The sequence below is a fragment of the Vipera berus genome, assembly GCF_964194415.1.
Source record: "Vipera berus genome assembly, chromosome: 1".
Lineage (NCBI taxonomy): Eukaryota > Metazoa > Chordata > Lepidosauria > Squamata > Viperidae > Vipera > Vipera berus.
The window spans coordinates 163,903,005-163,915,590 of record NC_138202.1 but is presented as its reverse complement, the minus strand read 5'-3'; the positions used below and the strand labels follow the sequence as shown (position 1 = coordinate 163,915,590).

General features: G+C 38.6%; 1 protein-coding gene across 6 annotated transcripts in view; it reads left to right on the top strand.

The window, feature by feature from the left end:
• Window positions 1–12,586, top strand: part of CWC22 (CWC22 spliceosome associated protein homolog) — a 47,601-nt gene that overhangs the window by 32,634 nt on the left and 2,381 nt on the right. For 2 of the 6 annotated variants that reach the window (XM_081323974.1, XM_081323975.1), the window contains exons 15-19: window positions 4,210–4,287; window positions 6,059–6,211; window positions 6,617–6,744; window positions 9,483–9,584; window positions 10,263–10,453. In XM_081323974.1, coding sequence (XP_081180100.1) covers window positions 4,210–4,287; window positions 6,059–6,211; window positions 6,617–6,744; window positions 9,483–9,584; window positions 10,263–10,453 — 652 coding nt within the window. Of the gene's footprint in view, window positions 1–4,209; window positions 4,288–6,058; window positions 6,212–6,616; window positions 6,749–7,395; window positions 7,570–9,482; window positions 9,585–10,262; window positions 10,454–12,586 lie in introns of those variants that run through there. The other 4 variants (XR_014025951.1, XR_014025952.1, XR_014025953.1 and 1 more) reach the window with 4 other exon arrangements.

The window sequence follows — 12,586 nt, the reverse complement described above, 5'->3', positions numbered from 1 at the left end:
AACTTCTGACAAAAAGCCATTGGGGAAGTTGGATTCATTTAACAACCATGGTGATTCACTTAACATCCACTGTAAAAATTGCCATAAAATTGGCTCCGCCTTGACTCGTGATCGCAACAACCTCTCGCAACCGATTCTCGTCCTAAGTTGAGGACTACCTCAAATTGATTGATTCATTTATTCATCAATTTGATTTACATTCAGCCTTTCATTCAGGAGATCAAGGTGGCTTACGTAGCACAGCCTCTTCCCATTTTCCCCACACCAAGTCTGTAAGGTAAGCTGGCCTGAGATTTTGTGACTGGCCCAAAGGCGCCCAGGGTACTTCCAAATAGATGAAGGAAGCTTCAGGATTATATCCTAAAAATTTGTGTGTGGGTGGGTTGGTGGGTGTTTGGATGCATATTTTTTTGTATCAGCTAAATCTATAGTACATTGCAAATAATGGAATGGCATCAGAATTCAATTAGTTATCTAAATGAATAGGGACCCAAAAATAAGTTTATGTATGAACAAGGCACTCAATACATTTTGGGGGCTGATAGATTGTACAGAAAGTGGGCCTTTTGCTAATTCATCACTCACCCTGGGCCAACATTTTAAAAGCCTTATTGCATTATTCATGCCTGTGATTTAATGTCTGCTTCAGTTTGTTCCTTTCAGAGGCTGCAAACTTTCATATATTGTTTCATTAGAACTTTCAGTGTTTATTGAATAAAGTGATATAGAAAAAAGTTTTACAAAATTACAAAAAGGGTTACTTTTGGTCATTTATACCCCCCCCCCAATATGCCAAATTTGGAAAATAGTAGATATAAAAACAGTTGGATCCTGCTATTTAAATCCATGTAGGTCAGCGTACAAACTGTAGCCTGGTATACAATAATATGAGAATCTTTTATGACTCCAAAAATAAAGGTTGTCTAACTAATGGGGATGGTGGTGGTGTTGAACATTTTTGGCCAATTATCTTGCAGCCTTTTTCACTCTTAAAAAAAAGTTGCACAAAACTCTGCTTTCAATTTTACATTTATTTACTAATAGTACTTTTTTATTGAATTAATAAAATTATGGGCCTAAATTGCAGTTGTAGGGAAAGGCCCAGTAGCTCGTTTCTTCACTAAATTAATTAATCTAGAATAATCATCAAACCAGGAAATAACGTATTGATTCAAAGTCAGTAAATTTATTGCCTTGAAGTCAAATAGAATAACCAAAGAAAGTGGTCAGCAAAAATAAGCAGATGACTGTCCCAGAGGTAACAGAATAGCAATGCCATCAAAACGACATTTTCCCATTTTTAATCTGAGGCATATCCTTGACGGTTACAGAAAGAAAAAAGAGAAAAAGGGGGAAATCTGATGATAAAATTCTTTGGATTAACTAAAAGAAAGTTCTGGTTAAATCCCGAAGAAGGAAGTTTTAAAATGGCAGAGAAACTGCAGTATAAAATCTATGCTTTTCTGTCTTTCTTCTTCATATGAAATTTCACTAGCTGTTTCTTCCATCAACTGCATTAAAGTGATGTATCTGTATTGCTGATAGAATCTCACTGGAGCAACATCCTTTGCCCAAAGGAGGTTAAGTTTGCTTTTTGGGAATTAACTGTATGAACCCCTTCCCCCTAGTTACGAATGAAGGGGAGTTGGGGTGTCTTAAGGGAACTGCATGTGTCCCAGTATAGATGCATTGCTCCCTATATTTGATTCTGGGAAAATATGTACCATCGTTCAACAGGTTTGCATGTTTGCCTGACCAGAGTTAACTACGGGGAAAGATTATTAGTTTCTTTCTTCATCAATCGTGAACTAAACAAAATCAGCACTGCAGGGTTTCGTTTAAAGGCTCAGAGTAGAAGGACCTAGTTAGCATTAACCGTAGCAAAGCAGTGTGGAATCGGTGATTTCATTTTGGTCTTGCCAACTTAACAGCACTTTGCTTTCCTTGTCAGATAGCTCAGTTGTACACTCAACACTTATCAAAGCCTTTGTTGCCTCTTTCTCTAACTTTGCAACATACAGTTTTCCTGGCAGTGCTCATAGAAAAGTTAAGCCCGTCTTGTATCTAAGAGCAACTAAATTACCTTACAACAGTGGTGGGTATTCAGTGGGAACTGTGTCGTCTTTTACTGGTGGTATGTTTTTACTCAACATTAAGAAAACCAAGATCATGGCATCTGGCCCTCTCAATTCCTGGCAAATAGATGGGGAAGAAATGGAGGTATTGACAGATTTTAGTTTCCTGGGCTCCAAGATCACCACAGATGGGGACTGCAGCCAAGAAATTAAAAGACGCTTGCTCCTGGGGAGGAAAGCCATGGCAAATTTAGACAGCACACTAAAAAGCAGAGACATCACCCTGTCAACAAACGTGCGTATAGTCAAGGCTATGGTCTTCCCAGTTGCAATGTATGGCAGTGAAAGCTGGACCATAAGAAAGGCTGAGCGCCAAAGAATTGAGGCCTTTGAACTGTGGTGCTGGAGAAGACTCCTGCGAGTCCCTTGGACTGCAAGGCGATCAAACCAGTCAGTCCTAGAGGAGATCAACCCTGACTGCTCTTTAGAAGGCCAGATCCTGAAGCTAAAACTCAAATACTTTGGCCACCTAATGAGAAGGAAGGACTCACTGGAGAAGAGCCTAATGCTGGGAAAGGTTGAGGGCAAGAGAAGAAGGGGACGACAGAGAATGAGGTGGCTGGATGGAGTCACTGAAGCAGTAGGCGTGAGCTTAAATGGACTCCAGAAGATGGTAGAGGACAGGAAGGCCTGGAGGAACATTGTCCATTGGGTCGCGGTGGGTCGGACACAACTTCGCAACTAACAAAAACGTTTGGAAAAGGCAGGACATGGAAGTAATGTCTCTTGTTTCTGATGTCTTGAAACCTCCCTGGAAAGGAGGTAAAAGCCCACCTCGCAGAAAGAAGTAAAGTTATTAAGAAGACTATGAAGAATATTTGAGAAAAAGTATCTTCTGCAGTGGAAGTGAGAACTTTTGGGGAGCTTACCAGCATTGACCCGGCTAAGTGAAATTATAGTTGCCTGGACCTTGGTGAGCCATCTATGCCTTCTTCATTTGCATCACAAAATGTTTCGTATTTTTGAACGCAGCATCTTAAAAAAATAAATCTATTTTTCCTGTTTTGTGTTTAATTTTAAAGAAATCTCGGGCTCGACTATACATTTTCAATAACTATAAAAAGGGTATTTGGCTACTTAGCTTCCAGTACATTGATCAGTAATGTCTGAATAAATCATTCAGTGTAACTATATTCAGATCCGCATCATCGTATATGCTGACTTTAACAATTGATATATAGATGTTTTGTTTTCTTCTATTTGATGTAAACTGCCAGCAAGTCCCGATAGTATACGCAGCATTCAATTGTAAGAGTTGAACAACTGGATCAGTAGTTGCAATTAATCTCTGAAACGGCAGTGCATAGCTAATGCTGCTCAATGACTCCTATCACATCATGTGTACAAAATAATGACGAACGATTAGATCTCAGCCTGCTTGTTTTGAACAAGCCAGTGAGAGTGACTTTATAAGCAAATCTGTTTTCCTGAACATTGATTACTCAAGATATTCTGGTAGAAATCACGGGTAATATTTAGATTTTTAAAATGTTGTAATATTTAATTACTTTAACCTCTGGGGAATATTATAGCGTGGTAACTGCTGTTCAGGGAGCAAAAAAATAATTTGTTCTTCCAGTCATGCTGACTTCATTAGCAACAGCATCAGCACTTTGCCCTGCTTTATTACATGAAATCTGATTGACTGCAATGTTATTCCAGTGGAGCAATATACAAGTAAATATAAGTAGTTTAATATATTAAATTCATGTAAAAATGCAACAAGGAATTTTTAAGATTAGGATAGTTAGCCGTTTCTTATCATTAAAGGAACAGAAAACCTTGAATATTTATGTATGTGTATTTCAACTGATCATGATGGCTGATCAATCAATCACACATTGTACTAGGCAGAAAATTTTAACAAAGCATTTGTCTTATGGTTTCATCGGTAACTTTTCATGTTGAAAGTTAAGTGTATTCAGAGGGTTTCATGTTGACTTATTTGTCAAATTTATTTATGCTTTAATGTAACATGTTTTTTAATTCCTGCATTATTGCCATGATATCGCTGTACTGATTTTTAATTGAAAGCATGTTATTTCATGTATACCATTATCTTTTTTTGTGACAGAAAGAACTATGCAATATGATACTTGATTGTTGTGCTCAGCAAAGAACGTATGAAAAATTCTTTGGTTTACTAGCTGGGGTGAGTTGCCATTTTTCACATCTATATCCCTTGCCATTCCTATGTCTTTCATAAAGAGGGCTCATTTACAAAATGTTTTCCAATATCAATTGGTAACTTTACATTAATGACTTGTAGTTGAAAAGATGAAGCAGATAATGGCATCTTAAACTGCACAGTTTATTAACATTACAAAATAGTACCAAATATGTTGAGAAAAACTAGCATCTTCCCAGATTTTTTTTTAATATGGAACTTTGAGGATGTGATTTCAGTAAAAAGATGTGACTTTTGCTTCTGTATGTGTCACTTCCAAGGGGATTCCTATTTTTCAGTACGATTCCCACAATGTAGGCCTAGTAGCTACAATAACCATCAGAGCAATGCTGTATTTGTGGCAAGGTGATCTTTGGGAGTGAGGTCAAAAGGGAGAAGTAAAGCTAAAAGTAATCCTAAAGAGCAGGGGTCTTCAAACTTGGCCCTTTTATGACTTGTGGACTTCAACTCCCAGAATTCCTCAGTCAGGCACACTGGCTGAGGAATTCTGGGAGTTGAAGTCCACAAGTCATAAAAGGGCCAAGTTTGAAGACCCCTGCTTAAGAGGGTCTGTGCTGATGTAAGGGAAGCCAGCCTATCTTAAGACAAGTGATTCCAGTGATGGTCTTTCCAGTGGTAATATATAACTGTGAAAGCTGAACACTGAGGTAGAGCGAAAGAAAGAACATAGACACACCATCTAATGGTCTGTTTGAAGAGAGTAAAAAAAAAGTCAGTCCTAAACCAAATAATGATTGTTTCCTTGGGGTGATGATACTCAGATATTTGGGGACGTGCACAGATGATGGCCTAGAAAAGTTCCTTTGCCTGGCAGTGTTGCCTGGCAAAAGATGGCTGGATGGAACAAGATCACTGGAATGTCCTCTCTGCTCTCCAAAATTCTCCAGCTATCTATTAGTTAAATTGTCTTCTTTTTATGTTTAGAACCAAACTAGTATTGGAAAAGAAACCAGTATGGTAGTCCTCGACTAATGACTGGTCATTTAATGACTGTTCAAAGTTACGAGGGACCTGCCCCCCAAAGTACTTACAACTCTGTTCCAAGGTTCTGATGGTCAGCCCTCCCGTCCTGCACACAGTCATATGACCGCTTTTGGGGCACTCAGCAACTTGCCCACAACTGTTTGCATCGTCCCACGGTTAGGTGACAGCGATTTACAACCTAGCCCTGGTGGTCCAGTAGTTAGAATGCTGTATTGCATGCTAACTCTGCCTATAGCCAGAAGTTTGATCCTGACCGGCTCAACGTTGACTCAGCCTTCCATCCTTCCAAGATTGGTAAAACGAGGACCCAAAGTATTGGGAGCAATATGCTGACTCTGCAAACTGCTCAGACAGTGCTGTAAAGCACTGAGAAGTGGTATTGCTACTGCTATTTTTCCCAAAAACCAGCATTTTCTTCCGGTTTTTGGCAAAAAAGCCCATAGCAAACAATGAGTTTGCTTAATGATTGTGGTGTTTGTTAAGACCACAGACTTACTTAACTGCAGTGATATGCTTAATGCCTGCAGCAGAAAAAAAGGTCATAAAATCAGGATGATCATGTGGGTGAGCCGCTTTACGACTCTCATGACTTAGGGCCTTAATGGGCAGGCTCCATTACGGCCATAAGTCAAGGACCACCAGTGGTTTTCCTTTTTAATTTTCTTTGTCTATTTAGTCCTAGCACAGTGCTGAAATCAGGTTTTTTTTTCCTCATTCATTTTTCTTTGCTGTGTTTTTATTTTATATTTAGCGCTTCTGTATGTTGAAAAAAGAATACATGGAGTCATTTGAAGCAATTTTCAAAGAGCAGTATGATACTATACATCGGTTGGAAACAAACAAGTTGAGGAACGTTGCCAAGATGTTTGCTCATCTTTTATACACAGATTCGCTTCCATGGAGTGTACGTAGCCAACGTTTGTAGTCTTGCACTATCCATTGGGTTTTTAATAACTTTTTCCCCCCCAAACTCCTATAGATGTAAGTGGAATTAGTTCCAATACATATTGAGAGTGAAGAATCACATTGACTTTCAAGTCTGGCAAGGGACATGAGTGCTTTGAAAGAGAGGATTTCTTGAATTTAGGAAAAATTGAGACAGTTTGTTTGCTTGGAATCCAGACTTGGCTTAACTGATAATGTGATTGATTGATTGATTGATTGATTTTTGCAAAGATTATATCAACAAATATTTACTACAAGGAATATGTTACCATTCAAGGAAAATCAAAATGCATTAGGGAAGGAAAATTAGTTATTTTAAAGAGGAAAAATAATATTTGGCATTGTTATCCCTTCCCTCCCTTAGGTCCTTGAATGCATATCTCTAAGTGAAGAAACTACAACATCATCCAGTAGAATTTTTGTTAAAATATTCTTCCAAGAGCTTAGTGAATATATGGGACTTCCTAATCTTAATGCAAGGTTGAAAGATGAGTAAGTAAGCAATCATATTATAAATTACTTTTCTAATACCTTGTTTATGACTGTTTATAATGTTATCAGATTGTTAAAACATTAAAGTTGATAAGTAACACACAGTTCTCAGAGGGATTTAGTATATTTCAATAAAAGGTAAAAACTCCCAAGTCCTAATAACTTACATGGATATATCCACGTTGTTTTCTTTAATAACAAAGTGGAAAGAGTTTGACATTACCTTCTTTGGTTTTCAACTTTCAGTTTGTAACCCTTTTGAAATTTCTCATGTTCTCCCATCCAAGTGTTAAACCTGCTTATTTTTATTGAGAACAGCAAAGGCAAGGCTTCCCAACTTTAACAGCTTTAAGATGTATGGACTTCAATTCCCAGGATTCCTCCAGTCGGCATGCCGGCTGGGGGAATTCTGGGAGTTGAAGTCCACGCATCTTAATTTTGCTGAAGTTGATAAACACCAAGTCAAGGCAAAAGTAAAAGATGTCACCTGCTGTGATGTATTGTAATGCTGCGGTAGTAAGAGTAACTGTAAATGTAGAATCCAGTAAAAAGATGTGACTTTTGCTTCTCTCCCAGCTTTTTTCCCTGTCATATACCGAAGGCGGAAGGGTTGTCTCCACTTTTCCCCTCATCTCTCATATTCTGTTTCAGGCACCGTCTGCCATCTCCATTTATCATCACTACGAATCCTTTTGTTTCCTTATTGGGTGGCAGTTGCAATTCTTGCATGGCACCACATGGGGACAGGTGGCAGAATCATCCAGTAGCTTGATTAGACCCCCTGTGGCTGCTGATCTGAAACAAAAGTAGGAGAGATGACTGTTGGTAAAGATCATTTCTTTGTGTGCTGTAGAGATTTTTTTTTTAATTTGTTTGGGGTTGCAAGGAGCAATGGGTCCATTGAATGCTATTAATATTATTGCACTTGGCTCATTTTGAAGAAGATAAGACGAACAGTTATACAAGTGAGCCGAGAATTACAGTTGTAAGTCATGCCAGTCGTTAAAAGCGGGTTGCCATGTGACCACACCCAATTTTACCAACTTTTTCCCAGCGGTTGTTAAGCAAACAGTGTAGTTATTAAATGAAGCCATTGTATTCAGTGGCCATTTTTTTGGCAGAAACTGAAAGTAAATGCCAGTTTCCAGTAAAAAAAACAACAACTTGTAAGTTGTCATTACATGACTACAGGATGCTGCCCAACAACCATAAATGTGGGCCAGTTGCCAAATGCCCCAAATACAATTATATGATGGGAGAGGGTCTGGGGGGGGCATCAATATTTTGAAACTAGGTTGTAAGTAGTTCTGAGGAGATCTGTTGTAACTTCAAACGGTTATATGTTGAGGGCTTTCTGTAAATTATGTTTCTTTAAAGCAAAGGGGGAAAGTAAAACTTAACACAGGGTAAAGGTTTGCCCTCCCTCTCCAAATGCAACCTTCATCTTGCCTGCCATTGTGATTTCAATATTGTCCAGATTTCTGGGTTGTAAAGTGAATTGGCCCTGACCTAGCAGGACTTTATAGCAGCATCAGTTTTAATTAATTGATGAGGTTTACCACTGATCTGGTATTGAATAATGAGCAGCAGATCAACCAGATCAACTCATACTTTCTACTGTCAAAAGACCTTATATGGGATGAGTCAGTCTAATGTTGTTTAAATGGCATTTTCTATTACGTGTCTAAAATATTTTTAGAGAAAAATAACACTAATTTTATTGAGCATAATACCGTTGGGGGGGAAAAATTAAACATTTAATACAGTTTTTTTCCCCTCAAAGTAGTTGTCAAAAGACTTTAAACACTTGTTTCAGTAAGAAGTAAATTGAAGAACAGTCTGAAATTCTAGAGCAATTGCTTCTTCGCAAAGATGTATTCATTACTTTAGATGGATAGCAGCCTTGCCACAAAACCTCTCTTGATAAAGCTGATACGTTGGTTAATCTAACAACACCAGCCCCTTCACTCATTGATCCTGTGCAAGGACTAAAGAATGTTGTTGGGTTTTTTCTTTTTGCTTTATGCAAAAACATATACCACATGTCCATTTTACTTTGAAATTAGCAAAATTGATACGTGTTGTGGATCATTCTGAGTGAAACAGAGAGAGGCCAAAGTAAAACCCAGATTGTTTTAGGTTGGTGTGGTTCTCTTCTCTGTGACATATACAGAAGGTGACATATAGAGACATATGTTCTGTAAGCAGCCCAGAGTCCACCCTATCGGGGAGATCAGCAACATATAAATGTAATAAATAAATAAATGTACACTCTTCCCCATGCCTTTTTCTGTTTCCTCCCCTTAGCCACTGCTGATTTTCAAGCACTGCATTTCCTCCCAGCTCTCCTCATCCAATCTTTCACGTGCTTTTCTTCCCTGCTTACACCTACACAATGGACACAATTACAGACACCTCTGCTTCCTAGGGCCATACTTTCCTGTCACGACTTTTCTGACAACTTCATTTAATGAATTCTTAAAAAATTCTTTGTATTGTACACCTTCAGAGTGTATGCTCCCAGTAAACTCTGCATTTATTGAAAAAATCACTTTCCCATTCCCATCTGCCAGTGTAGGATTTTTAATTTAGTAAGGTAGAGAATTCTATAGTGGCAAATCTTGTGTAAATTGAGCTGATTGTTTTAAATATTTCTAAACTGGGATCAAAATACGTTTGTGTGGAGCATTTGATGTTCTCAGTCTTAGAAAGGATTGTTATGTTTGTTTTTTTAACAGAACCCTGCTACCGTTCTTTGAAGGATTATTACCACGAGATAATCCAAGAAATACTAGATTTGCAATCAATTTCTTCACTTCAATTGGCCTTGGAGGGCTGACGTAAGAATTTTTTAAAAAAATTTATATATGTACATATATATTTAAGAAGTTCCTGTACATTTGTCTCATAATATAGATTTTGGTTCTGACCATATGTATATTAGCGAGTGAAAATATATTCAATCTTTGCTTCTGATGTCCCTCAAGTTATCTGTGGGAGACAAATGCACAAGCAAGGCCTATAATTTGAAACCCAGTACATCTGTGCACAACTCTGTGAGATCAGTATTGCGACAAATCTTGACAATTCAACATTTTATGTTGCCTTTCATGTGCTCGTTCTGCTTAAACACTCTTACTAATGTGGGCAACTTTTTCATCATTGGAGGCTGCTTTTGTTTTGCTTGTCTTTTTTCCAGAAGTTAGTAGTCCTCAAAGATGAAATTACGGGGGGGGGGGATCCACACTGCTGATCCTAAGTTGTGTTATCAGTATTAGGTAGAGAGGAGAAGGTATCACCCAAGCCAATTTACATGTTGGCATTGACTCTACAATCTCAACAAGAAATTTAATTCTGGATGGAGTTGGGTTGACAGCGATTAGTAAAGTTAACTTTTATCAATTCAGTAAGATTTAAAAAATTTGGAAATACAAGACAGGGTACAACTCAACAACCACTTAAGTTATTTTTATATATATATTTATAAATTTTATGTTTTGTTAAATTGGTTTCAATAGAGATGAACTACGGGAGCATCTGAAAAACGCACCAAAGATAATAATGACGCAGAAGCAGGATGTGGAGTCATCTGATTCCTCTTCAGAATCAGATACATCCGATTCGGAGGATGATTCCAGCAGCAGTGAGAGCTCAGGATCCTCTAGTGGGAATGAATCCAATTCTGACAGTATAGACAGCAGCAGCTCAGGTAAAGTTCTGTCTTCAGTCCATCAGTTTCCTTTAGTGATGAGCCATTTGTTCAAGCAGGCTACCTTTTTTTGCTTGAAGGTAATTTTAGATGTCTAAAATCTGCAAACATTGCAGAGTCATAAATCGCCTGGCTAAAAATGTGGTTCATATAAAAGAAAGATTGGGATAGGCTTTAGATAGAAATGTTATGCCATACAACCATTTAATATTCTGGAACTATGGAATTAGATTAACCAGACTACCTCTTTGAAGCCTTTTCTATCACCCTCACCTCAGTTAGAGAATTATGAGTTTTCACATGTCAGGTTATTTAATTTCGAAGTATGAAATGCATATGGAAGCAAGAAGTCTTGAAAAAAACATTTCTGTTCTTTAAAAAGCAAAATCCACAAGGTTGAGGAAGGGAAAGTGAAGACTGATGTGACAGAGACAATAAGGACACAAGTAACTAATTTTCCCATGTAACAGAATTTACACATATTTACAGTAAGTCTTTGAGTCAATTCATTTGGGTTTATTCCCAACCAAAAATACAAGTGTCCTCGGGTTACAACCACTTGTTCAGCAACTTTTTAAACAATGGTGCTAAACAAGTGGTACTTACAACTGATTCTCTGAGTTCCAGCCATTTTTGTGTCTCCCCAATGATCATGATTTCCAATATTCCTGTTGGCTTCCCAAGAGCAAAGTCAATGGGGAAGCCAGTTGGAAATTGCATTCACGAGATCCTTGCCTAATAACCTGTGCAAGTCCCCTGTTAATGACAGCAGCTGGGACTGCCATCACTTAGCAATGCAATCGTGTGACATTATGCTTTATGACTACATTGCTTATTGAGGCAATTCTGGTCCCAGTTGCCATTCCAATCCGAGGACTATCTTGTAAATATTTTGAAATTGCAGCTTTACTATAGTTTTTTTTTAATATAGTTAGCTGGAGAAAATTCTGCTATGATCCATTCTCTTGATTGATTCCCACAATTGCAGATTTATTGCCGTCTGAAATTCACTTCTTTTTCATCATCTTTAAAAACACTCACACACAAAAAAGTAATAACGTACACCAATAACATACTTGGGAATTATGCAAAAGAAATACATTCAACATGCACAATGAAAATGCCATGGTGAAGCCCCTCAGGCATTGCTAAAATAGAAGAGCTTTATTTTGTTTGCCTCTCTTAATTAAAGATATGATGCAGTTCTTTTTGGCATATGTGTGTGGCTCTGTAGAAAATATTAATGTTATTCTTACATTAATGCAATGAAGCGTGAGTTTCTTCACAGAAAAAGCCTTTCAAGTAAATTAGCTATATGGAGGAGGTCAAAGGCAAAAATACAAATAATCCTCAATTTACAATGGCAGTCCCTGTTCCCGTTGTCAACCAAATCCCAGTTTTAAAACTAGGCAACTTCCTGCTAGTTTCCAATGACCAAATGCTGTGAGGAAGCCGGCTGGCAGTTGCAAGTCCCAGGTCAGCAGGCAAGTAAGTACGGTCAGTGCTTGATGGTACAAGGAGATGTATGAGGATTGCGGATTAGGGTGTGTGTGTGTGTAGGGTGCATGAGAGACATTTGTGTCAGAGAGAAGCCATGGGATACATGAGGGGTGTAGGGTGCACAAGGGAAAGTGTGCAAGGGTGCAGCACGTGTTAGTGCAAAGAGGTGTACAAAGAAGTTGTGGCAAGGATTCAGGGAGGGTGCATGAGGGAAGAGTAAGTGGCTGGCACAGCATGAGTGCAGGAGGGAGGTGTACAGGTGTGGGAAACTTACCCCAGAAACTTGCAACCTTCCCTGCCCAATGAAGGTTGCCAAGCACCCAGATCATGTTCATACGACTGAAGAAGTCTTGGGATGTCTGAACCTCCAAGAATTGGTTGTAGCCACCATTCATTTAATGCTGCTTTAACTTTGAACAGTCACTGAGCGAACGGTTGTAGGTCAAGAATGTCTGGTGTTTTAATTTACCTGGCGTCCTTTGCTTGCCCAAGCTGCTCCCTGCTTCCCCAGCCTCTCTACACTCAGGCAGCACCGTTGCCTGCTTCCCTCAATCTCCCTTGGCTCCCATGCCTCCCCTGGCTGTCCTCTACTTCCATGCTCGGTCCCATGTTTCTCTGATCTCCCTTCAGTAG